The 24,414-nt window shown below is 58.5% G+C and overlaps 2 protein-coding genes across 2 annotated transcripts; both read right to left on the minus strand.

The window, feature by feature from the left end:
• Positions 1 to 542: 542 nt before the first annotated feature.
• TUBB3 (tubulin beta 3 class III) lies at positions 543 to 5,395 on the minus strand. The gene is made up of 5 exons (XM_088062426.1): positions 4,455 to 5,395; positions 3,489 to 4,209; positions 2,942 to 3,050; positions 2,093 to 2,203; positions 543 to 1,784 (listed from the first exon to the last, which is right to left on the minus strand). Exons 1-5 carry the CDS (start codon positions 5,393 to 5,395, stop codon positions 709 to 711), a joined length of 2,958 nt encoding a protein of 985 aa, XP_087918552.1. The 3' UTR covers positions 543 to 708.
• Positions 5,396 to 7,223: 1,828 nt separating this feature from the next.
• Positions 7,224 to 24,000, minus strand: TCF25 (TCF25 ribosome quality control complex subunit). Its single transcript, XM_005531895.3, is given in 19 exon segments — positions 7,224 to 7,462; positions 7,601 to 7,673; positions 8,308 to 8,387; positions 8,611 to 8,701; positions 9,251 to 9,409; positions 9,974 to 10,061; positions 11,259 to 11,418; positions 11,729 to 11,834; positions 12,315 to 12,407; positions 13,223 to 13,316; positions 13,626 to 13,725; positions 16,493 to 16,623; positions 17,071 to 17,153; positions 18,270 to 18,335; positions 19,216 to 19,337; positions 21,008 to 21,082; positions 22,793 to 22,996; positions 23,820 to 23,891; positions 23,893 to 24,000. Coding segments are annotated over 19 exon segments (2,067 nt in total). The 3' UTR covers positions 7,224 to 7,300.
• Positions 24,001 to 24,414: the final 414 nt, after the last annotated feature.

The raw sequence follows: 24,414 nt of genomic DNA on the forward strand, positions 1-24,414 counted from the left end.
CCCACCCCTACAGACCCCACCCTACAGCCTTTATCGTCAGCGTCCCCATCCCCGCAGCCCCCAGCCCCACCGTCCCCTCTCCTATAGCTCCTTGTTCCTATAGCCCACAGCCCTGCCGGCCAATGGCCTCCAAGGCCAGGGGACTCAGATCCAGGAGTGTCCTGGCTCCTCCACAGCTGGGCACACACCCAGCCCTGGGGAAACACCCTGGGGTCCCTGGGCTCTGTGCTACCACCTCAGTTTGGGGAACAAAGCAACTGTGTTCTGGCATAGGGAGGTGGCTGCCACACCCCCCCCAGCCTGGAGAAGGGTGACAGTGGGGACAAAGGCACAGCCTGCCCGGGACAGCCGGATCTGAGGGGCAGAAGGGTGGGGGGCAGTGCATGGGAGCTTCCCAAACGCCTCCCCTGGCTGGGAATGTCTGAGGGGCCGAACCGTGTGGGTGTCCCCCGTCCCCTCTACTCAGCAGCCACAGACAAGTAGTACCTGGACAGCAATAAATTTATTAAGTATTCAAAAAAAATAATAAGACACAAACCAGTAAAAAATGAAAAGGTGGGAGGTAGGAAGAGGGGCAAGGGGCCGAGCCGGCTCAGGGGGGATGGGGCCAGGAGACACTGAGGGGATGGCAGGGGGAGCAGCACCTGGGGGGTGCAGCAGCTCAAAGCCGGGGGGGCTGCGGGCACTGTTGGGGGGCGGCGTCGGGCGTCACTTGGCGCCCTGCGCCTCCGACTCCTCCTCGTCGTCCTCGTACATTTCACCCTCCTCCTCGGCCGTGGCGTCCTGGTACTGCTGGTACTCGGACACCAGGTCATTCATGTTGCTCTCGGCCTCGGTGAACTCCATCTCGTCCATCCCCTCGCCCGTGTACCAGTGCAGGAAGGCTTTGCGGCGGAACATGGCTGTGAACTGCTCCGAGATGCGCTTGAAGAGCTCCTGGATGGCCGTGCTGTTCCCGATGAAGGTGGAGGACATCTTCAGCCCCCGCGGCGGGATGTCACACACGGCCACCTTGACATTGTTGGGGATCCACTCCACAAAGTAGGAGCTGTTCTTGCTCTGGATGGCCAACATCTGTTCATCCACCTCCTTCATGGACATGCGGCCACGGAAGACAGTGGCCACGGTGAGGTAGCGGCCATGGCGGGGGTCGCAGGCTGCCATCATGTTCTTGGCATCAAACATCTGCTGGGTGAGCTCGGGCACGGTGAGGGCGCGGTACTGCTGGCTGCCACGCGCCGTCAGCGGGGCAAAGCCAGGCATGAAGAAGTGCAGGCGCGGGAAGGGCACCATGTTGACAGCCAGCTTGCGGAGGTCAGCGTTGAGCTGCCCGGGGAAGCGCAGGGAGGTGGTGACGCCGCTCATGGTGGCCGACACCAGGTGGTTGAGGTCGCCATAGGTGGGGGTGGCCAGTTTGAGGGTGCGGAAGCAGATGTCGTAGAGCGCCTCGTTGTCGATGCAGTACGTCTCGTCCGTGTTCTCCACCAGCTGGTGGATGGAGAGCGTGGCATTGTAGGGCTCCACCACCGTGTCCGACACCTTGGGGGACGGCACCACGCTGAAGGTGTTCATGATGCGGTCGGGGTACTCCTCCCGCACCTTGCTGATGAGCAGGGTGCCCATGCCCGAGCCGGTGCCCCCGCCCAGCGAGTGGGTCAGCTGGAAGCCCTGCAGGCAGTCGCAGTTCTCACACTCCTTCCGCACCACATCCAGCACCGAGTCCACCAGCTCGGCCCCCTCTGTGTAGTGCCCCTTTGCCCAGTTGTTCCCAGCACCGCTCTGCCCTGGGAAAGAAAAGAGGCTCCGATGGCCGCTGGCCCCCCACGCCCACGGCCCGAGGGGACCGGAGCGAGGATCAGGACTGGGACCAGCCGCTGCCGCCGGCAGCACCGGGGAGATCTGACGCCGGGGCGGGGTGGGAAGCAGGAACCGCAGAGGTTTGGCGGCGTGCCGGCAGTGCCGGGCCCCGCGGCGCGGGAGGGCTGTGCCCGCCGAGCGCCCCGGGGACGGCGGCTGGCAGGGCGGGTCCGAGGATGCAGGGGCTGGGGGGAACATGGGGGGACGGTGCACCCCTCCCTCGCCGGGGACCTACCGAAGATGAAGTTGTCAGGGCGGAAGAGGTGGCCGAAGGCACCGGAGCGCACGCTGTCCATCGTCCCCGGCTCCAGATCCACCAGGATGGCGCGAGGCACGTACTTGTGAGCTGAGAGAGACCCCATGATGGGAGGGGACCTGCTGCCGCCCCCCCATCCCACCCCAGAGGTGTTCCCCAGCACCCTGCAGGGTTCTACGGGGCAGGGAGCACAGGTCGTGTCCCCCCCAAATCCCGGGGGTGCTCAAGGCGTGGGTGCATGTCTCATGCCCCCCAAACAATGGGGATCACATGGGTGGGTGCACATCTGTCCCCCGTTCCCCCTCTGGGCCCCGTGGGCTGGGTGGATGTTCCTGTTTTGCCCCTCCCACACCACAGGATCCTACAGGGTGAGTGCAGGTGTCCCTGTCTCCCCAAACCACAGGGTCCCATGGGGTGGGTGCATGTATCACGCCTCCACCCAGACTACAGGGTCCCATGAACTTGGAGGCACTTGTGCACCCCTGCCCCCCAAACTGCAGGGTCTGAGGGGGTGGGTCCACATGTCTGCCCTCCCGGGGTCCAACAGGGCTGGGGTGCAGGTGTTGTGTGTGATCCCTCCCAAATGGCAGGGTCCCATGGAACTGGGTGTACATGATTTCCCCCTGCCCCACACTAAATGGTCCCACGGGGTGGGTGCATGTGCCTGCCCACCCCACACCTCTGCGGGGTGGGTATGTCTATCTGCTCCCCCTTCCCACTGCAGCAGACCCAGCTCCCCCTGCACTGGGGGGTCAGACTGGGGCCCCAGCCCAGGGTGGGGGTGCCCGGCTACCCCGCCGGGGGAGGTTCCGAGGGGGGTTCGCTTACAAGAGGCCTCATTGTAGTAGACGCTGATGCGTTCAAGCTGCAGGTCCGAGTCCCCCACGTAGTTGCCGCTGGGGTCGATGCCGTGTTCGTCGCTGATCACCTCCCAGAACTGGGGAGGACGGGGAGCTCAGAAGGGGGGGAGGTACTGAAACACCCCCAGGCCCCCGGGCGAGGCTCGGGGCACCAGGATCCTCCCATCCCTAGGCAGGGCTGGGTGGGGCAAGAGGCACTGGGATCCCCCAAACACCCAAAATCCCGAGCAGGGTGGGGCTTATCAGGACTCCTCAAACCCCGGGACAGGGCTCAGCAGGGCGGGGGGCACCGGGACCCCCAAACGGCGGGCAGGGCGCGGTGCGGGCGCTGTCCGCGGTGCTGACGGACAAAGGCGGGGGGCGCGGGGGGCGCGGGGGGGGGGGGGGCGGGGCGCTTTGTCCTCCCGGTGAGGCGACAGCGGGGGAGGGGAGCGCAGGGGAGGGGGGAGCGGGTCTGCCTTTGTCCGCCGCCCGGCTCCGCCGAGGCGGGCGGGGCGGGGCGGCCGCGCCGTTACCTTGGCGCCGATCTGGTTGCCGCATTGCCCCGCCTGGATGTGGACGATCTCCCTCATGGTGCGGCCGGGCCGGAGCGGAGCGGGACGGGAGCGGGCTGGGGCCGGGAGCGGAGCGGCACCGGAGCGGAGCGGCACCGGGAGCGCGGGGGGCGGCGCGGCCGCCGCCGCATCCTTTATAGGCTCCCGCCGCCGCACCGGGCCGGCCGCTGGCGTCACCGCCGCCCGCAGCCAATCAGCGGCCGCCCCCCCAGCGCCGCAACAGCCCCGCGGCACCGGCACCCCCCGCCCCGCCCCGCCCGCCCCCGCCCGCGGCCACGCCCCGCCGCGGCGGAACGGGGACCCCGGCACCCGCGGGACGCACAGCCGGGGGGCACCCCCCGCACCCACCGGGAGCGGGGACACCCCGGGATCCGTGCGAGGACCCCGGGACCACCCTGCGTCGGCGGGAGCGTCCCGGAGCGGCGGGGGCGGCGGGGCGGGGGGGGACACACACGGGACACCCCTCCCAACCGCGTCCCGGAACGGGGAGGGATAGGGACGGGGTACGGGGGAGCCGCCCTGGGCGTCCCGGGGTCGCCGGTGGCTCCCGCGGGACCGGGAACAGTGCCGGTGCCAGTGAGGAGGTGGGCGGCGGCGGGCGCGGCCCGAGAACAAAGGCGACGGTGATGGGCCCTTTGTCCCCCGCGTGGGGTCCAGCCTCCCGCCGCCCAGCCGGTCCTTCCTGGTCCCGCCGGTCGCTCAAAGGTCACTTGGTCCCGGCGGGAACCGGGAGGGACCTCTCCCCCCGGGGCTCCCCGGGGCTCCCCTATGCCAGCCACAGCGTCACTGCAAAGAGCCTTTATTGGGAACCGTGAGTCCCTCGCCCGGACCGGGCACCCCGCGGCTCGTCCTGTCCGTCCGTCAGTCCGTCCATCTGTCCGTTTCGGGGCGGGGGTGGCCGTGCCGGTACCGTGTCCCCCTGCCTACCAGGAGCACGTCACCACCTCCCGCAGCGTCCGCCGGAGCTCCTGGCTCCGGAAGGCGTAGATGAGGGGGTCAATCACCGAGTTACAGATGATGAGGATGAGGAAGAGGTTGAAGTAGCTGAAGAAGCAGGTGCAGAAGGGGTTGGTGGGACAAGTGACGATGAGGATGAGGTGGAAGAAGAAGGGCCCCCAGCAGATAAAGAAGACGCCCAGGAGGATGGTGAGGGTGACGGCACCCTTCAGGCTGCCACCGCGGTGGGCAGTGGGTGGCTTCTGCTGGCTGGAGATGCTGTGGAGGTGGTGGCGGGCCAGGGCGAACATGTGGATGTAGAGCACCAGCATGAGGACCAGCATGAAGAGGAAGAAGCCGATGAGGCAGAGGAGGATGGTATTGCTGCGGTAGTAGGTGATCAAGACGGTGCTGGAGACAGTGCTGGCCAGCCAGATGCTGGCCATGGTGACCACGGCCCGCTGCAGTGTCATGATGCTGTGGTAGCGCAGGGCATAGAAGATGGTGATGTAGCGGTCAACGGCGATGACCCCCAGGAAGGAGAGGGAAGACACGACGGAGCTGCAGATGAGCATGTCGATGACGCTGTCCATGTGGCGCACGATGCTGGGGCGCATCACCAGCACCCCGTGCTCCAGCAGCAGCATGAAGAGCATCTCCGCCAGGTTGCTGATGCTCACCAGCATGTCAGAAACCGCCAGGCAGCAGATGAAGTAGTAGGTGGGCGAGTGCAGGTTCCTGTTCTTCAGGATGGCGGCCACCACCAGCAGGTTCTCCACCAGGCTCACCAGCCCCAGTGCCAGGAACAGCTCGTTGGGAATGTCCAGCCCCTGGCACCAGCCACCGCTGGCCCCGACCGTGGCGTTGCTCTGGTTGCCCTCGCTGGCATTCGAGGGCTCGCGCAGCAGACGCAGGGGGGCCAGCGTCGACATGGCCCCCTCCACAGCCCCGGGGCCCCCCGTGGCACCCGCACAGCCCCCGAGCCCCCGTTGTGCCCCGCCAGTTCTCCCGCGGCGCCCGGCGGCGAGGCCGAGGGGATGCCGAGGAATTGGGGACGGGAGGCGTGGGATGTGCCGGGGGTGTCGTGTGCCCGCCGGGACCCTCTGGTGTGGCGGCCGCTCTCTGTGCCAGCGCTGCCCGCACCCCACGCCCGCCGGCCCAGGTTGCTGAGGAAGAAAGGGCCCTTTCTCTGCCCCACTTTAAAGGCGGCTCCCGCAGCTCCTCCTCCGAGGAGGGTGGGCACCTGCATGAGGGAGGCACTTGGGCAGTGAGGGAAGCCGCTGCTGAGGCCAGGGCTGAGAGGATGGCCTTGGGGAAGGCGATTGCTTGGGATCACCATGTGCCCAGGGGTCCCAAAGACCCTGGGGTGGTCCATGCACCTTAGGGGCGCTGCCATAGGGTCCTGTGCCCTGGGAGACCGAGCACCTTAGGGTGCCCACATGTCCTGAATCCTGGGGGGCTGTATATCTTGAGAGGCCCCCTATGCCCTGCAGGCCTCTGTGTCCCATGGGGCTCAGTGTGCCCCATGGGACTCCGTCTTGGGGGGTCCCATCTGCCGTGGGGACCATCCACACACCCTGAGCTATCCATGCACCTCGGGGACCCCTGTAGGACCCTCTGCACTGCCCGATCCAAGCTGTCCCACGCATTGGGACTGGCAGGGGTCCCATTCCCATGGCCTCAGGGAAGATGTACAATGGGGCAGGCATGGGATGCGATAGGAATCGTCAAAGGCACAATTAAATGGGATGCTGCAGAGCCCAGCGCCGGAGGGATCCCAGGCAGGCGGGGTGAGGACAGGACCCATCTGACCATCATGTGCCTTCGGTCCGTGTTGATGCCTGGAGCCGCGCGGCTGCCAAAGAGCCATTCACAGCTCCACCAGAAAGCCGATCCCACGGTTATCCACTTCCGTTGGGAAGCCCTTCCCTCTGGCACGGATGGGAATGGCTCAGCTGCACACACTGGGCATGGGGTCCCAGGCTGCCCCCATGCCAAATTACAGGGATGGGATCCCTTGGGATTTGGATATACCAGTGGGGAATGGAGCCAGGGCAGGCTGGCTTGAGACTCGGGTCTGCACACCCGGCCAACCCACCCCAGCTACAGCCCCCCAGGGAGGCAATACAGCAGAAACAGGGATTTATTCCATGTATTCACCATTATTCTGCAAAAAAAGGGACAAAAAGATTTAAAAAAGCTTTACAGGAACAAGCAGGAGTTAAGGTTTGACTGTGGCTTACCTCGATCCTGACTCTAGAAGGTGAAGGTAAGGGAATAAATGATAGACAAACAAAGAAGGGGGGAAGATTTCTTCTCCAAACATAATTGAAAGGCTGAAAAAGCTACTCCATGCACAATTCTACTGGCACAGGGGATTGTGAGACCTTTGGAAGGTTCAGTGTAGTGAGGGTGCAGAGTATTTTGTGGAGGGAGAGAAGCTCCAGGCTATGGGAAGCACAAAGGAGCTGAAGAAGAGGGCAGCAAAACTCCTCTGGGAATTAAGGACAAGAGCCAGAAGAACAGGGAGGGGAATAGGATGGAAATTGTGTGCAGAGGAGACCAGAAGGGGACTAAGCTGCCATGGGGACAAGGGACAGCTGCTGTTGATTAGCTCGGACATGCTCAGACAGCCCTTGTCCCCTGTTAAGAGAGAGGCCCTGGCCAGGGCCCATCGCTGCGGATTCAGCCCCGCTCCCCAGATGGAGACCGTGCCATGGATGCAGCCCCCTCCTCAGAACAGCCCATTCCCACAGCCAGTCCATTTGTGTGACTTTATTGGAGTGCGACACAAATCGGGGGTGATGCCACAGGGTTTGGGGACAGACAGCCCGGGCTCAGTCCCAGTCGCCGTCACCCTCGGGATTGTCGTCACGGGGGGGCTCCTGGAACTGGATGTTGGCCAGCATGTCCCGCATGGCCGCCATCAGCCTGTTCACCCCCTGGTTGAGGTCCTGCGCTGCCCCGGCCTCGTCGTCCCCATCGTGCCGGATGTCCCCCTACGAGAGAGCAGCACTGTGGTGCCAGGGACAGGGACAACACTGGTGCCAAAGCAGCAGCAGGCTGTTGCCAGCAGTGGCTCCTGGAGCAGGAACACCATGGGGGAACGGTGCACCCAAATCCCAACGTGCGCTCACCTGCAAGTTAAAGTTTGGCAACAGCGAGCGGAAGAAGAGGGATAAAGTGCTTTCGTTGGAGGGATGGCTTGTCCTGGAAGACAGAAGTGGCACCATGGTGAAGGTACAGCTCAGTTTGTGACTCCTCAATGGGATGTGGCAGTGCTGGGAGAACCATGGTGCTGCTGGAACCAGCCCTGAGGGAGGGAACCGGGGGTTCCAATGGGATTCTGAATTCAGGCAACTCTGAGCAGCAACTGTGCAAACCAGTCTCTATGAGCATGACCAAGGCCAGGTTGGAAGGGGCTTGGAGCAACCTGGGATAGCGGAAGGTGTCCCTGCCCATAGGGGTGGAATGAGATAAGCTTTAAGGTCCTTCCAACCCAAACCATTCTAGGATTCCATGATTCTACCAGCTCTGCTCTGAGGGCTGGTGTTGAACACACCTATGGCATCACCCCAGTACCAGGACTGGCTGTAACTTAAATTTCCATTTACCCCAAACCCTCCCAGTCAGCTGTGGCCTGGGTTTTCCCTGGCTTTTGCCCTATGGCTGGGAATGGCCAGTGGTGACCACTATGGGAAGCAGCAGGACCAGTCCAGCCTGTAGCTCTGCCTGCCTGGAGCACCACAGCTCTTGCTGTGCCATGGAGGAGGATGTCAGCACCGAGCACCCACGGGAGCACGGCTGGCTGTGCCAGCGCAGGCACCAGCGGACGAGGTGGTACCTTTCTGGTCGGGTGTAGGAAACAACAGAATCCAGAGGAGGCAGGGGGTCAAACCCCATCACTGGCTGGGAGGTCACCTCCTGCAGGGGGAGAAGAAAGGAGGGATGAAGGAGAAAGGAAGGGATGAAGGAGAAAGGAAGGAATGAAGGAAAAAAGAAGGGATGAAGGCTGTGCATCCAGCAGCAGCAAACATGAGTGCCCACAGAAGCCGTGAGTGACAGGGGTTAGGACGGGCCCAGCAGGGACACAAGTGCCACCATAACACGTATAGTCACAGCCCCTGTGTCCCACCAGGCCCCTCACCAGAGGCAGAGCTGCTGTGGCCTCCCTCATCTCCGAGAGGATGATGTGCCGGTAGATGTTCCTGGGAGCGCTCTGGTACCGGATCTTCCTCCTGAGGCGGGGAGGGGACACAGCAGTGAGCCCTGAGCAGGCACATTCCCATTTCTGCTGCTCCAGGTGCAGTGTCAGCAGCTTCCCTGGCTCCGGGGGACAAGGCCATATTGGATGGAGCTGGCTTAGAGCGAGCCAAAGGGGGTGGCAGCTGCTGAGCTCAGGAGAGAGCGGAGAGCTCAGGAATGAGCAGATTGACCTTGGTTTAGGACACCTGATGGCTCTCTCCTGTTTCTTAGCACTGGGAAGTGTTTCTAAGCTCTCACCTCCCTGTGTCGCCATCCCTGCCCTTCCAGGCCACCCCTCCACCCTCTCCAGGATGTTTCCAGGGTACAGGTGGCAGCCAAGCCTGAGGAAGGCAGTGCAGGATATGCAATGCAGGTTCAGCCACTGCCTTCCTGGCCCCGTGCTGTGACCTTTGGCATCAGACCAGCAGCTGTGGGGCTCTGAGCCCTGTCCCAGACACTGGAACTGCTGCTGCCTAGGATAGACCCTCTGTCCCACTCTGTCCCCTGGCACAGGAACCCTGCCCTCCACCCTCTGTGCTCACTTGTGCTCGGCCTCCTGCACCAGCGTGTCCTGGGCCTCCACCATGTGCAGAACCTCGTGGACGTGGGGCTCCAGCCAGGCCATGACTGCTGGGTCCTTCCACAGGGCGTGTGTCCTGCCCACGTACAGGGATGTCAGCTGGTTCAGGGCGGGCGACTGGCTATGGGAGATGGCTGTTACTCACGGCACCCTCCTCCTCCTCCTCCTCCCGCTCCTCACGGGATGCTGGGGGCTCAGCTCTGGCCTTTGGCGTGGGAACACGAGAGGACTCGCAGGCTCCTGCCTGGATACTGCCATCCACCTTCGCCAGAACTTCTGCCTCCATCTATTTTTAGGCTAAGCAGAGCCATGAAATGAGGGGACACTGCCCTGGCCTGAGGGAGAGCCTTCGCACGCTGAGAAGAACACGTGTCAAGGGAACGCAGACTGGCTGGAGACAGCCTGCCCTGGGAGGACACACGCATTGCTCCCCCTCCCTGCACACACCAACAGGCTCTGGGGTGAACTTCTGACCTGTCCACCTTGAGGTGAGGTGGGTCTATCAGCCTGATCCACAGGCCATTATGGAAAGCCATTATCAAAAGGATTATCAAATGAGGCATTATCAAATGAGCCTACTCAGGGAAGCCAAACGAGCTCCTCCATTAGCTGTCTAAGCATGCAAGATCCCCGCCGCCGGCAAAATCAATCCCTTCCCTTTGCTGAGAACATCTCCAGGCCTTACCTGATCTGGGCATTCAGCCCGAAGAAGGGGTGGGAGGCGACCCTGGCGTCGGGCTGCACGCTGCAGTGATCCAACAGCGGCATCAGAACTGCAAGACAAAGGCAGAGAACTCGTCTGGACCTGCTGGTGAGGGGCAGTGTGAAATGGGGTGGGGTCACCCCTGCAGAGAGCCACTCCCCTCCTCAGGGCCAGAACCCCCCGGGGCACCAACACGGACACAAGGAGGGGGTGAGCACACTGCTGGTCCCTGTGCTCACACAGGCATTATGCCAGTCACCCCAAAAAGCAGCCTAAAAAATGTTTCCAGCCCCCACAAACTGAATCTCTGTTGGAGAGCTGGTTCTTCCTGCTGCACACACCCTCCCCTGGGCCTGAGGGCTGTGTGCTCCTTTCATGGACAGCAGCACTCACAGGATGAAAGGGAGAGTGATGGGCACCCATGGGGAGAGCACATCCAAAACAGAGCTGTGCCTCGGAGGGAGAGCCAAGGAGACCGGCTTGTCCTTGGCTCTGGGCAGCCTCCAGGAGGTGAGACATCTCCCTGCTCTGAGACTCCAGCTCTCATCCTCCCCCAGCCTGCTCACCCCTGACCATTGCTGGTGGAGGAGCATTGGCTGCTCTGGGGAGGGAGGGCAGAATCATGGAATCACAGAATTGTAAGGCTGGAGAAGCCTCTAGGATCATTGAGCCCAACCATCCCTGCAGCACTGCCAAGGCCACCCCTAACCCGTGTCCTCATGGCTTTTAAATCCTTCCAGGGTTGGGGACTCCACCACTGCCCTGGGCAGACTGGGCCAGGGATGGACAACACTTCTGGAGAAGGAATTACTCCCATTATTGAACTTTGAGGCCATTTCCTCTTTTCCTGTCCCTGTTCCCTGGGAGCAGAGCCTGACCCCACCATGGCTGCACACTCCTGTCAGGGAGTTGTGAAGTCAGTTCTGAGCTAGAAGGTCTCCCCTGAGCCTCCTTTTCTCCAGGCTGAGCCCCCAGCTGCCTCAGCTGCTCCAGCCCCTTCCCCAGCTCTGTTCCCTTCCCTGGACATGCTCCAGCCCCTCAGTGTCTGTGCTGGGGTGAGGAGCCCAGAGCTGCACTCGCCCAGCCACACTGGGCACAGGCAGTGCCGTTCTGCCTGACCGCTTCCGCTCCGACTCGGGGCTCCCTCCTCACAGGCCCTGGGCAAATTCCTGCCTCTGCATCCGCCTGCCGGGAATGCAGTCCCGGCTCTCCCAGAGGACAGTGACAAAGCCCTGGAGGATGACCTCACCGGTGGGGACAGACTCACCGCTTGGGAACATGATGAGCGCGAGCTGGATGAGCCGGGCCGCTCGCTCCCGGGCCTGGCTCCGCTCCAGCTCCGGGCGCTCTTCCTGCTGGCTCAGGAAGAAATAGGCCAGTGGCACCGAGAAGGCGAAATTGGGCAGCTGGGACAGATTCCGGTGACTCTGCAGGATCAGAGCGAGCGTTACCGAGAAATGATGCTGTGCAGCAGAGCTGGGCTGTGCGGGGTCGGGGCTCTGCCTGCTGGGCTTAAGTGAGTTCCCAGCCCCTGGCTTGGTGCCCCCACAGCTGAGTGAGCAATTTTGAGTTCTTACAGCTATCTGCAGGACCCAAGGATTACAGGAACCAACAGCCTGGCCTGTATGGATCATTCCATTGCTGCTGGGATGCCAGCTGGGCTGTGAGACTACTCCAAAGGGCTGACCTGGTGGGGAGCACCCCAGGCACCCATCCCCTCACCTGCTGGCCACTCACCTCCCACTCCTGGAAGAGGCGGGTCAGGAAGGTGTATTCCCTGGCCCGGAGGGACAGGAAGTCGATCAGCAGCAGCACACAGAGTGGGTCATTCTCAGGATCAAGGCTTGGGAGCAGGGGGAGAGAACAAACCCAGTGTCACAACAGCTGAGAGAGCTGCCCTGATTTCTGAGTCAAACAGCCTTTCCCAGTGACATCCAGTGACTCAGCAAGTGGAGAGAACAGGAACGCGGTCACTCCTGCATGGCCAGCAGGATGACAATGTGGTGCTCTGTGTACCTACAGAGGGGACAGTCCCCTGCCACCACCCAGGAGAAGGATCTGTGGCCACAAACTGAGTGGGCTGAAGCCACTGCCACTCTTTGCTCTGCTGAGCCTCCAAGCTCAGCCACAGTATGGCAGTCACAGGCTGCCCAGGGCCCCTCGTCACCCATCACCTCTCCAAGGGCACCAGCACATCCCCAGCACAGACTGCGCAGCCCTAAGGGGTGGGGATGAGCCCACACCAAGCCCAGGAGCAGCAGGACCCCTCTGGGGTGACCGTGCCCCCAAACCCAGACACTCTAACCTTGGTGGAGGCACCTACCTCAGGATGAGCTTGCAGAACTCCAGGGCTGTGCGGGGACAGCCCCTCTTCTCCAGGAACATCAGGTGCTTGAAGAGAGCCAGGAAGAAAGCCCTGCATGGGGAACAGCAGCAGGACTTAGAGAAGCATTTTGTGTCTCTCAAAAAAGGGGACACAGTCATCAAGAGCTCCTCACCCCCAAGCATCACATCCTGGTGAGGCATGGGATGCCACAGACACCCCCCAGCCCCATGCTCCCAGCTCTTGTTTTCGTTATCTTTTTGTGCATGACCAGGGACAGAAAACTCATGAGCTGCTCTGGAGACTGGGACCAAGTCAAGTAAATCCCCCAAATCCACATCCCACCTTGTCCCAGTGGCGTGGGGACAGTGACACAGAGCATGGAGGCCCAACACCTGAACTGGTGATACAGGTCACTGATGGCACAAAGCGTGTCAGCCACAGGGACTGAAATGTGAGCACCCTCCAGGTACAGCAGTTTGGGAGAGATGACTTGGGTCAGCTGACTGGAAAATTCCCAGAATAAAGTCACCTTTCCCAGCAGCTGCAGAGCTGGAGTTACATAAAGACCCAAGATGGGAGGAGTGTGAGTGCGGGGGGTGATGGCTGGAAACACACAGCCAGGATTTTTGTACCATTTCAGGCTAAGGAGTACTAATGGCATGAGAAGGATATGACAGGGAGGGACAGTTCCTACTGCAGGAAGCTATCCCTTGGGAAAAGGGATGCTTTGTGCAGAAGCCTCCATTCACGAGCTGCCTGTGCTCCAGCACCATCCCAGGAGCCCCCCACAGAAAGGGATGCTCAGGGGACTCCCTGGACAAGCACCAGTGGTGAGTGTGGGTGGCTGTGGCCAAAAGGGGTCCAGGAGCTCCAGCTGAGCCTCCCTGCTCCCCAGCCCTGCTCACCTGTTCTCTGGCCGCCGGTAGTCCAGCCTGCAGGTCCCACTGGTGAGGCTGAACACAGGGTGGAAGGCGCATTCCAGGCTGTACAGGGCCCGCTCTGGGGACAGCAAGGTCCATGTCAGGGACAGGACAGGGACACCAGCTCAGCACAGCACTGCCCAGCACTCGGTTTAGCCCAAAAGACAGGAAACTAGCTCATTCCCAGCCCAGTAAGGCACAAAGTTACTTCACACAATGTGGTGGCAACGGGTACCAGGGCAGTGAGCACTTCCACTCTGTAATTCACACTCTGGGTGGGAAAAGGAACCATTCTGCTTGGTCCAGGAAGAGCCAAGCTCCTGCCCCACGCTGCCCCTGCCAGGGGAGGATTTCACACCAACACATCTGCTCCTCACCTCACTCTTACCTATGAGATCCCGGGCCATCTCCTGGTCCTCCTGCATCCGGCACACGTCGCTGAGCTGCAGGAGGGAGTCCACGTGGTAGGGGTTCATCTGGAGCAGCAGCTGCACAAGAGCATTGCAAAGATTCTGTGTCATTACCGGTGTCTCACTCACTGACCCAGGTACCTTCCAGCTCTGTGACACACAATGCCAAGATTAATCCCACCCTGCCAGATCCATCCCCAAGCTGGAAGGGCACAGGGAGCTCTTTCCCAGCATGTGCAGGATGGGAGCCCCCAACAGCAGCCTCCCCTGGGCAGCTCCCTCACAGCTTTTCCAGCAGAGGCCATGCCATGGCTTTGTTCAGCTTTACTGTTCTCCAGATCTCTCCCAGCTCCTCCATTTCCTTGGAAAGGAGTGAACGAGATGCAGGCACTGTAACAGTTTGGGGTTTTTTTATCTATCCCTCAACAGTTCTGAGCATTTGATCAGGCTTTTGCATCCTCCGGACATTTGGACACATCTATTACAAATCCAGGAATCAGCAATGGTAATGGATAATAATAAATAAATATTTACTTCCAGGCTTCAGAAAAGAAGTTAACTTAAAAATCTTCTCTAATACACTAATTATACTAATACACTAATTATATTAACTGTACACTAATTATATTATAAATAGGCTACCTAAAACCTCAGTTCAGTAAAATACTGAAGCTACTACAAATCTTCTCACACTTTGGGGATTATTTTTTTTTTCTAAAACTGAAAAAACAAAGCTTCCAAAACTCTAGCAGTTTCCATCTGCAGGGTGGAGACCACCTACAGCACAAAGACTGGATATTCCAGGGTGTCCCAGCCCAGCCTGGAGCCACTTGCCTGATGATTAACCTCTTCCTTAAGGGATAAAACTCTTAAGTTCCTTTCTAGTCTGCTTTTTAGGGGGGGACATGGAGCACTCAGGGTCACTGTGATGGGAAAAAGCCAAGAAAAGGTCATCGAGACCCTTTTAACCTGCCAGCAAGTACAGAAAAAGCACTCACTGAACAAGAGGCTCCCCAAAAGCAATGTTTTATGTACTGAAACCACAGCAACAAGGCAAAGCTGGGCTCTAGCTATGCCAGGACTGTGGTGACCATGGACAAACCATCTGGAATTGCCAAATCCATCTGTTACATCTTACCCTTGATGGAAAAGGGGAAGACTCCAAGCCGTATGAATGTCTTCAAATTTAGCCAGACCCCCTAAGAAGGTCAGAGCATCCAGATTAAAATACCATGGAAAGCCTGCCCTGTGTGGGGTACTGAGCTTGAGCTGTCCTTGGGACACTCACTGCTGCACAGGAATTACCTTGGCTCACTTAATCCAAATCCCTCAATCCAGGCAGAACTGCTGAGCTGGAGAGAGCCCCGCAGCCCTGAGCTGGGGATGGGAAAGCAGAAGGAAGTAAACTTTATTTAGCAGACAATGGGCTCTTTAAAGAACATCTCCAAGGCATGGATCCCAGCTCATGTGGCCAGACCTTTCAGAGAAACATCCCTCAGTTATGGTTTAGTTGGGTGCAGAGCAATTTTGCTGTTGCTTATCACTCCAAACTATAAATGTTACCATACAGCTTAATGAGCTCGGACACGCATGAAGGACTCCTAACACAAAAGCCTATTTTGCTGAAATACCAAGAAAAGACACATTTTTCATTCTTGCAGGAGTTTATAAATAGAACAGCTGTTAGTTTGGATTCCCAGTTCACGAAGGGTTTATACAATATTCCTCCTTTCCCGGCTAAGAGCTGAGACAAGGGAGCTTTGTTCCCACCCTTCCAGCCAAACGGACAGTTCCTGTGGGTTCCTCTCTCAGAAGGTGACCTGGCACATGCTTGGCAGAGCCACCAAGGCTCGGCCACCAGACCTCCTCTGCACCAAGGAGGTCACTGATTAACAAGGTGACAGCACAACTCAGCGCTGCCTCACCCCACACAGGGCTCTACTGTCCAAAGAGGTCCTAACAGTTCAAATGAGACTGGAAATAAATAATCCGAGGCTCTGCAGAGGGATCTGGACAGGATGGATCGGGGGATGAGGCCAATGGGATGAAAGTCAACATGGTGACACGCTGGGTCCTGTTTGTGGGTCACACTAACCCCATGAATGCTACAGGCTGGGGGAAAAATGGCTGTAAAAGAACCTGGGGGTGCAGGAGACAGTGTATGGACAGGAGCCCAGGTGGGCAGGAATGTCACTGCCACGTGGTCTGTGTCAGCAATGGTGTGGCCACAGGAGTGACCAGGGCAGTGCTCATCCCCTGTGCTGGCATTGCTGGGGCACTTCCAATCCTGGGGTCAGTTCTGGGCCCCTCACCCCAACACAAGCACCAAGGGGCTGGAGCACATCCAGGGAAGGGCAACGGAGCTGGAAAAGGGGCTGGAGCATCAGAAACAGCTGAGGGAGCTGTGGGGGGCTCAGCCTGGAGAAAAGGAGGCTCAGGGGGAACCTTCTGGCTCTGCACAATTCCCTGACAGGAGGGGACAGCCAGGCAGGGGTCAGGCTCTGCTCCCAGGAACAGGGACAGGACAAGAGGAAACGGCTTCAAGCTGTGGCAGAGGAGATTCAGGTTGAGTATTTGGGACAATTCCTTCTCCAGAAGTGCTGTCCAACCCTGGCCTCAGTCTGCCCAGAGCAGGGGTGAATTCCCCATCCTTGGAAGGATTTAAAAGCCATGTAGATGTGGCACCAGGGGACATGGGTTAGGGGTGGCCTTGGCAGTGCTGGGGGAACAGCTGGCTTAGAGGCTTTTCCAACCCAAACGATTCCACTGGAATGCACCAGCCCAACCTCCCAGGGAAAGGGGCTGCAGGAACACAGGAGGGAACACCACAACCAACCCAACGTACCACGATGTTGTTGGGGTCCATGGACTCCACAGCGTCCAGGAACTTGAACTGGACCTGCTGGTACTCACGGTGGTGCTCGAAGGTGAAGTGCTGCACCCCCCTCCGGGTGTCCAGCAGCTGCATGGTGATACCTGCAGGGTGCAGGGGAGACCTGGGTACCCCAAAAGAACCTCCTCTGCTCTCTCACAGTGAGCATCAAAAGCTCACTCCCATCACTGGCTCCAGAGACACACATGCTTTTGGAAACTCCCAGAGAATTTCACTCTTTTCCCCCCCTCTCATGAGTCCAAATCCCAAACCCACTCAAAAAACCCAGGCTGCTCGTTCTGCCCAGGAATCCTTCTCATTATCCAGCAGTTCTGCTGCTAAGATGGGAAGCACCCATGCCCTGCAACCTCCAAAAGAGGGGAAAACAAACCCAAATCATAAGGTACAACTCCACAGAGCTCTCTGTTGAGGCAGGAGGTGTATTTCCACCAGCTGAGGAGCACTTCTCCCTTAGATTCCATGGCCTGAGCAGCATCCATGTCACATGGGCCAAGGGTTAAGAGGGCAGGAGGCAGCCCCAAAAGCCTCACCTGTCTTGCTGTAGCGTGGCCAGGTGTTCTTGGGAGCTGTCAGCCACATGCTGCGGACGTACTGCCGCTGCCTTTGCCTTGGCCTGGGGAGGGGAACACACAGGTCACAACTCCTCAGCACTGACAGGAGGAGGAGGAGGAGGGATGAAACCATGTTAAAGAGAAAAATGTGATCCAATTTCTTCCCCACAGAGCTACACAAAGCTGTGCCCGGAGCTCTACGTTTGCCTTCAGGACACAACATACCTGTGCTCAGGCTTTGCCTTATGTGCACCATCTAGACCAGCCAGTGCTTCCAGCATCTCCACTTGTAGAGCTTCTCTCCCTGTTTTTATCCCTGCCAAACTCTCAGCTGCCTCTGTGCTTCAAACAGCTTCCCAGGTCCAATCAGGAGAGCCCCACATCCCTCTGACTCATCCCTCTTCCCAGCAGGGCCTTCAAATGGCAACTGATTAGTTTAAGCTGTACTCAAAAATGCACAATTTATTGTTTCAGGAGCAATTCAGGATCAAGGCTACCCTTGTCTCCCCAGAAAGGGATCAAAGACTATCCTGAATTGGAAAAGACCCACATAGATTATTAAATCCAACTCCTGGCCGTGCACAGGACAATCCCAAGGGACCGCAGTTTCTTCCTCAAGTACCAAACGCTCTTCCACAGACTTTCCTTCCTTCCACCTGCACTGCTCCAAGCTCAGACCATTCATGGTTTTCCAACTGTGTGACAGCACAGTGCAGTGGATAAATGCAGAGACATCACACCCAGGGAGCAACAGGTTCCCTGGGCACCTGGAATCAAGTGGATGAGACACTCTGAAAGTATTCAGGGTTCACCTTCTGTCCAGAGGCTCTGGGATGGCAACAAGGGATGAATGGTGGAGAAACAAACAAAACCTGTGTCTGCACTCTGTTAACTTGAATGAAAGGACCTTTGAAGGTGATTTGGAAATAAACGAGATGGGAAAGGAGCAAAAGAAAAAGCAAATGCCAGTAAAAGCCTGGAGAAGTCTTTCCCCACCTTGTATATATTGCAGAAAATATTCCTCTGTCCCAACAAGCAGCTACTAAACGAGTAACACACCCTGAGCCTGGGATTACCTGCCCAGGTGTGGCACTGGGGACTCCATGAACCCTGCCAAGGGCAGGACAGACACACTTCCTCGGATTTGGAAAGGGTTTAATATCAAATTCTGGACTAACCTCTGGTCCCCGAGCACAGCACGAGCCCCAAAGTATCTCTTCAACTCATTCTCTGGATTCAAGTTTCTGAGAAGGTGGAAAGAAGAAAGAAAAGCTCCATTAATTAAACAGTGGCACACTCAAGTATCTCCATCAACACCCAGCTCCCCACTGGGTTTTTTTCCTCTGGAAAACCCCCAAACTGTCACACACTCCCCACTGATCAGACACAGCATGGAGAAAGGAGACTGAACTGGAAAGGAAAGCCCTGCTCCATCAGGCTTTCTTCCTGCTCTGCTCCAGAGCTGGAGAATACTGCTGCTGCCCTCTCCAGGGCAGATGGAGCCTTAGCTGGGATGTTCCCGGGAGAAGCCTGGGCTCCGGAGCACAAGTGAATCCCATGTCAAGCTTTACACACCAGGGCTACTGGCACCTCTGCAGAGGTTCTCCCACAGATGATCTGAGGCTGGAAGGTCCCTCTGGAGACTAATCTGGTTCTGCCACCACTGCAAGCAGGCCTGGCAGCAGAGAATCCCCAGCAGAACCAAACACAGCTTCCAGAGGAGCAGATAGGAGCAGGGATGTGCACAACCATCCCAACCCAGAGCAGGGATGTGCACAACCATCCCAACCCGGAGCAGGGATGTGCACAACCATCCCAACCCAGAGCAGGGATGTGCACAACCATCCCAACCCAGAGCACAGATGTGCACAACCATCCCAACCCAGAGCAGGGATGTGCACAACCATCCCAACCCAGAGCAGGGATGTGCACAACCATCCCAACCCAGAGCAGGGATGTGCACAACCATCCCAACCCAGAGCAGGGATGTGCACAACCATTCCCACCCTTTCAGCCAAGGTGCCGAGTTCCTGGCCAGATCACACTGGGAAGCTCCCAGCTGCCTCCTCAGGGAGCAGATATCCTGTCACACCAAGGCCAGAGCCAGGTGGGAGCCAGCAGTACCTGTGCTCCACATAGAGCAGAGGCCGGGTGTCAGCAGTGATCCCACCCTGGCTCTGCGGGGCCAGCCTGGGGTCCTCGATCCTCTCCAAAAGGCTGTCGATGTCCTCCAGGTCGTTGTCTTCCTTAAGAAAGACAAAGCCAAGGCATTTACTACAGGCTGAGTCACAGCAGCCTGCAGGCCACCCAGCACAGATCACACCCAGCTGCCTCCAGCTCATCCCAATCCCTGGGTGGGAGGCTGTGGCTCTTCAGAGAATCCCGGAATGCTTTAGGTTGGAAGGGACCTCAAAGCCCATCAAGTTCCACCCCTGCCATGGGCAGGGACACCTTTCACTGTCCCAGGCTGCTCCAAGCCCTGGCCAGCCTGGCCTGGGACACTTCCAGGGATGGAGCAGCCACAGCTTCTCTGGGCACCCTGTGCCAGGGTGTCACCACCCTCCTCACAGGGAAGAATTTCCTCCAAATATCGCATCCAACCCTGCCCTCCGATAGTGGGAAGACATTTCCCCTTGGCCTGATACTCCACTCTTTGTCCAAAGATAAATATTTTAAATATTTAACCCTCTACTTTCCACAGAAACACCAAGTTACAGCAGTGAGCCTCATGACAAGGTCTCAAACACTCACATGACTTAAATACAACTCTCCCATTCCCCATTTTCCAGCCACCCCAGGAATCCATCCAGCTGCTCACATCCAACAGTTATATAACACTTTAACCCTGATTTCCCTCAACAAACAAGTGACACATTTCTTATGTGCCTGTTTCACATCCTCCTCATGATGTCCATGGGTGGAACACAGAATTCTGTTCAGGACACCCAAGCAGCACTGCCAGCCTGCCTTCTCAAGCTAAATTTAGCCCCTGTGAGTGGAGTGTACACAGAAAAGGGATAATGTGCATGGAACTGCTGGAACAGAGATTGCATTATCCCTCGTTGGCAAACCAATCTGCCTGAGTCTGGGTGTCCCCCCAGCCTCCAGCTGGCACATGTCCCCCTGCTGCTCAATATTCTTGGATTGGGAAAGGAAACAGGCTCTCCAAGAGGGTTTTCCACCTCAGAAACTCACTCCTGATTGGAATTCCCAAGGAGGAGGTGGCCAGCTGGGCACTGGCACTGCTGTCACGGCTTAGCCACTCCAGAACCCGGTGGCTGAGCATGCTGAACACTGAATCTCCCTGGAGTGAAGAGGGAGGTTGGACTCCATGATCTGAGAGGTCTTTTCCAACCTTAAGGATTCTGTACCTCTGTGGACAGTTCAGACTCAAACCTCACCAGCAAACCAGCTCCTCCACCTGAACCTCACTCCTATTGAATTAAGAAGATCAATGATTTTAATCCAACTGCTACTTCGAGCTCTGGGCTCCCCAGCACTGGAAGGATGTGGAGCTGCTGGAATGAGTCCAGAGAAGGCCATGGAGATGCTCCAAGGGCTGGAGCCCCTCTGCTCTGGAGACACCTTAGAGCCTCTTTCAGTGCCTAAAGAGGCTCCAAGAGAACTGGAGAGGGATTTGGACAGGGGATAAAGGGACAGGACAGGTTGGACAGGGCTTGTAGCAACCTGGTCTGACGGAAGGTCTCCTTGCCCATGGCAGGGGATGGAATGAGATGAGCTTTAACGTCCCTTCCAATTGAAACCATTCCAGGATTCCACAATTCTAAAAAGTCTTCTTTAAATTTTGAAATGGCTTTTTTCCTAGAATCTCTCCTACAGTCACCTCAGAATTCCCACTTTGCCAACCCCACTGCAGGAATCAGCCTGGTCCCTGACTCAGAACACACACACATACCACAGTCTCTCCTGCTGAGTTTTTCTTGGTTTTCCTTTTCTTTTTTTTCTTCCGTGGCTTGTTACTCGTTGCCAGCTGCAAAGACAAAGGGAAGAGCTGTCAGCATTACCATGAACTGCAGAGGTGACAGCTCCATGGGAAGAAGAGCATTTCCCACGGGGATCAGCACACTGAGGGTCCTTAAATGAAACCAAAATTCACCCTTTAGTGTTTGTTAGTGGGTGGAAATGAAGACACAAGGAGAAAACAGAGGAAAGCACCAAAGAGTCACAAAGGGTTAAACCTCAGCTGATTTCCACATCAATGTCTAAGGCTACAAAACCAGGAGAGAGATAAGTTTAGCTGTGCCAGGTGTGGAGGAAATGCTTCAGCATCTTTCAGTGCCCAGGATAAGCTGCATTTCTGCTTTCTCGGTGAGTGGGACAGTTTCAAATTTCACTCCCATTTCCACAGAAATCAACACCTGACAAAGGCCCCAGCACCAGAGTGCCTCTCCCCTGCAACTGCTTCAGCTCAGGATGCTGGGGGATTGTAGACCTGATTTTCTGAGTCTGAGAGAGTTTTCAGCCTGTCAGTGACTGATCTGTTCCCAAGGGAAAGTCTCTTGAGAACATTTCTCTCTCAAGGACTGTGTTTTGTAAATAGACAGTAGTTCTCAGAACAATATTGTACAGCTGTGTTAAGCGTTTTCTCTTGTCCCATCAATGAGATGAGAGAGGTGTTGTTCCCTTTAGCAATCATGTTAAACCTGTATTGGAACACCTTATAAAAGGAGCTGAAAAACCCCAAAATAAAACCCTTCTCTTCGGATAATCATACCTCTGCCTGCTGTAACTAAATCCATGCCACTTACCTCGTGTCCAGTAGCGACAGGGGATCCCCTAACCTGACTGGCACAGCTGGGAAGCACATTTCCAGGATCTAGCAGGTAGCTCAGCAAGGGATCACAGCATCATGGAATGGTTTTGGGTAGAAGTGACCTTAAAGTTTATCCAGTTCCTACCCCCTGTCTGGGCAGGGACACCTTCCACTACACCAGGTTGCTCCAAGCCTTGTCCTGGCTCTACCCAAGAGCAGCAGCTGCCTGCCCAGGGCTCCCATGTCCTCCCTGGAGCTCTGGGAGCAGCCACAGGTGTGTCCTGAGGTGCTGGCACAGCAAACTCACCAGATCAGGAGCCCTGGAGTCACTGCTCACACAGGGACCCACTATCCAGAGCACCCACAGGCCCTGGGCTGGCAGAGGCCAGCGGCACAGCTGGAATGTACACAGACAGTGGACTTTGCTCCTCTGCCACCCAAACCAGGAACACAAACCCCAAATGCACAGCCAACAAGTGAGACCAAGGGCCAACCCCTTTGCTCCCCCAACCCTCTTCTCCATGAGATCTGGGCTGGACTCGCCATGGAAAATTGTTAATTAAATGCCCCTTTCCTTACAAAATCCTGCAAGGAGACACTTCTGGGCTGATACAGACCACAGGATCAATACCCAATGACAACAAATCACTATGGGGAAGAAGAAGTTCAGTGTTCAGTTGACACTGCTTGAAGTTTTCACATCCCCTGTTCCAAAACAAATGCCTCCTTGAGAACACTCCTCCCTGGCCCGACCTCAGAGCTCATGTGGACACAGCACAATGACCTCCTTGGGTGCCTCCTCTCTGCAGCTGGAAAATCCCTCTGCACCCTACACACAAACCCAGCTCTCAACACCAAACTGCTCATCCTCACACAGATACGAGTTCCCAGTGGGCATGCCTCCGCTGGATCCTTGGGAGCAGTTACCGTTTGGTCTGGCTGCTCAGCCTCCTGCCCCTCTCTCTGTCCATCACCGTCCGTCTCCTCAGTCACAGCCCCTTCCTTGCTCCTGTCCTTGCTCCTGTCCTTGCTCCTGTCCTTGCTCCCTCCTGCCGTGTCCTGCTCACTGAGCCGGGTGTCCGGTCGCTCCTCCCCGGCCGCCGGCTCATCCTCCGACTCCTCAGCTGGGATCTGCAAACAGAGGGACAAGCTGCAGGGACAGCCCAGGGATGGAATTCCCCACGGATCTGATCCAACACTCCACCTGCAAATAGATGGAGTTTTGGACACCCCTCATGACAAGCATGGACCCAGTGGCTGCCCAGACAGTCCCATGCACATGGAGGGGAGCACAGGATCTCCTCACACCATGGACTCTCCTCTTCCCTTGGAAGAGCCTCCAAACCCAGCCTTGCCTGTGCTGACACAGCCAGGCCTCGGGGAAGGACAGGGAATGGCTGGGGCTGGATCAGGTGTGTGGAGGGCAGGACAAGGCTCTGGACAAGGCACACTAAGGACCCAGCAGTACCACCAGGGCCCATCTGACATCCAGCACTGGGATCCTGCAGTGCTGGGAAGGTGGCAGGGATATTCCTAAAAACAGTTTCACCAGTCCAGCTCTGACAACATCCAAACCCAGCCTTCCCCAGGCCTCTCTCCCATTTCCTCCCAGTTCAGCCCCAGTTACTGCCCACCACCACCCAAACCGATCACTCCCACCCCAATCGCTGACCCCAAATCACTGTCATACATATTGTCACCTCTGCCACCCCCGCTGTGAGCCCTTCCCAGTCCCTGTCCCCTGTTCCCTCCAGTCACCCCCACACCCCGCCAGCCTCTGCCCCCAGGTCACTCCAGCCACCTCCAGTGACTTGTCACCTCAGCTGTCCCCCAGCAATGTCCCGGACTGCCCACCCAGCTGTCACCCCCAGTCACTTTCCCCCCGAGTCCCTGACCCCCCAGCAACCCCCAGCACCCGCTGCACCCCGGGGTCCCCCGGCTTTGCCCCCCTCACCAGCTCGAAGCGGTTGCTGACGCCGGCGCGGGGCGGCCCGCGGGGTCCCTTCCCGGGGGCTGGCGGCGGCCCCCCCCTCACGGGCGCGCTCCGGGCCGGGGTCGAGGCCCAGCTCGCCCAGCCCCGGCCCCTCCTGGCCCCGCTGCTCCCCCCGCAGCCGCCTCAGGGCCCGGCGCGACATCGCCCCCACCCGCTCCGCGCCTGCGCCCAAACTGCGCCTGCGCACCCGCCCCGCGCCGGGCCCGCCCACTCCCACCGAGCGCACCCATTGGCTGACGCTCAGCAGGCCACGCCCCCTGAGGGGCTCGATCTCCGGCCCGGAACCGGGAGCGTGGGAACCGGGGCGAGGCACGGCCCGGGACACGGCTGGGGACCGGGGACAGCCTGCGCCGGGCCCGGGGACAGCCTGCGCCGGGCCCGGGGGCAGGCTGCGCCGGGACGGGGGACAGCCTGCGCCGGGCCCGGGCCCAGCCTGCGCCGGGCCCGGGGACAGCCTGCGCCGGGCCCGGGGACAGCCTGCGCCGGGACCTGGGACAGCCTGCGCCGGGCCCGCGGTGGGAGGGCCGTGGGAATGGGGAGCGGGATGTTCCCGCGG

The sequence above is a fragment of the Pseudopodoces humilis genome, chromosome 14 (genome assembly GCF_049639895.1).
Source record: "Pseudopodoces humilis isolate 2021_Gansu_Grassland_sample_001 chromosome 14, ASM4963989v1, whole genome shotgun sequence".
Lineage (NCBI taxonomy): Eukaryota > Metazoa > Chordata > Aves > Passeriformes > Paridae > Pseudopodoces > Pseudopodoces humilis.

Excerpts from the sequence above, each read along its gene's own strand:
- TUBB3 (XM_088062426.1), bottom strand. The coding sequence starts at position 5,395 with ATGTCGACGCTGGCCCCCCTGCGTCTGCTGCGCGAGCCCTCGAATGCC. Across the intron at positions 4,210-4,454 it reads GAGGTGGTGACGTGCTCCTG|GAAGGACCGGCTGGGCGGCG; the intron begins GTAGGCAGGGGG and ends CGGCGGGACCAG. Across the intron at positions 3,051-3,488 it reads GCAACCAGATCGGCGCCAAG|TTCTGGGAGGTGATCAGCGA; the intron begins GTAACGGCGCGG and ends CGTCCTCCCCAG.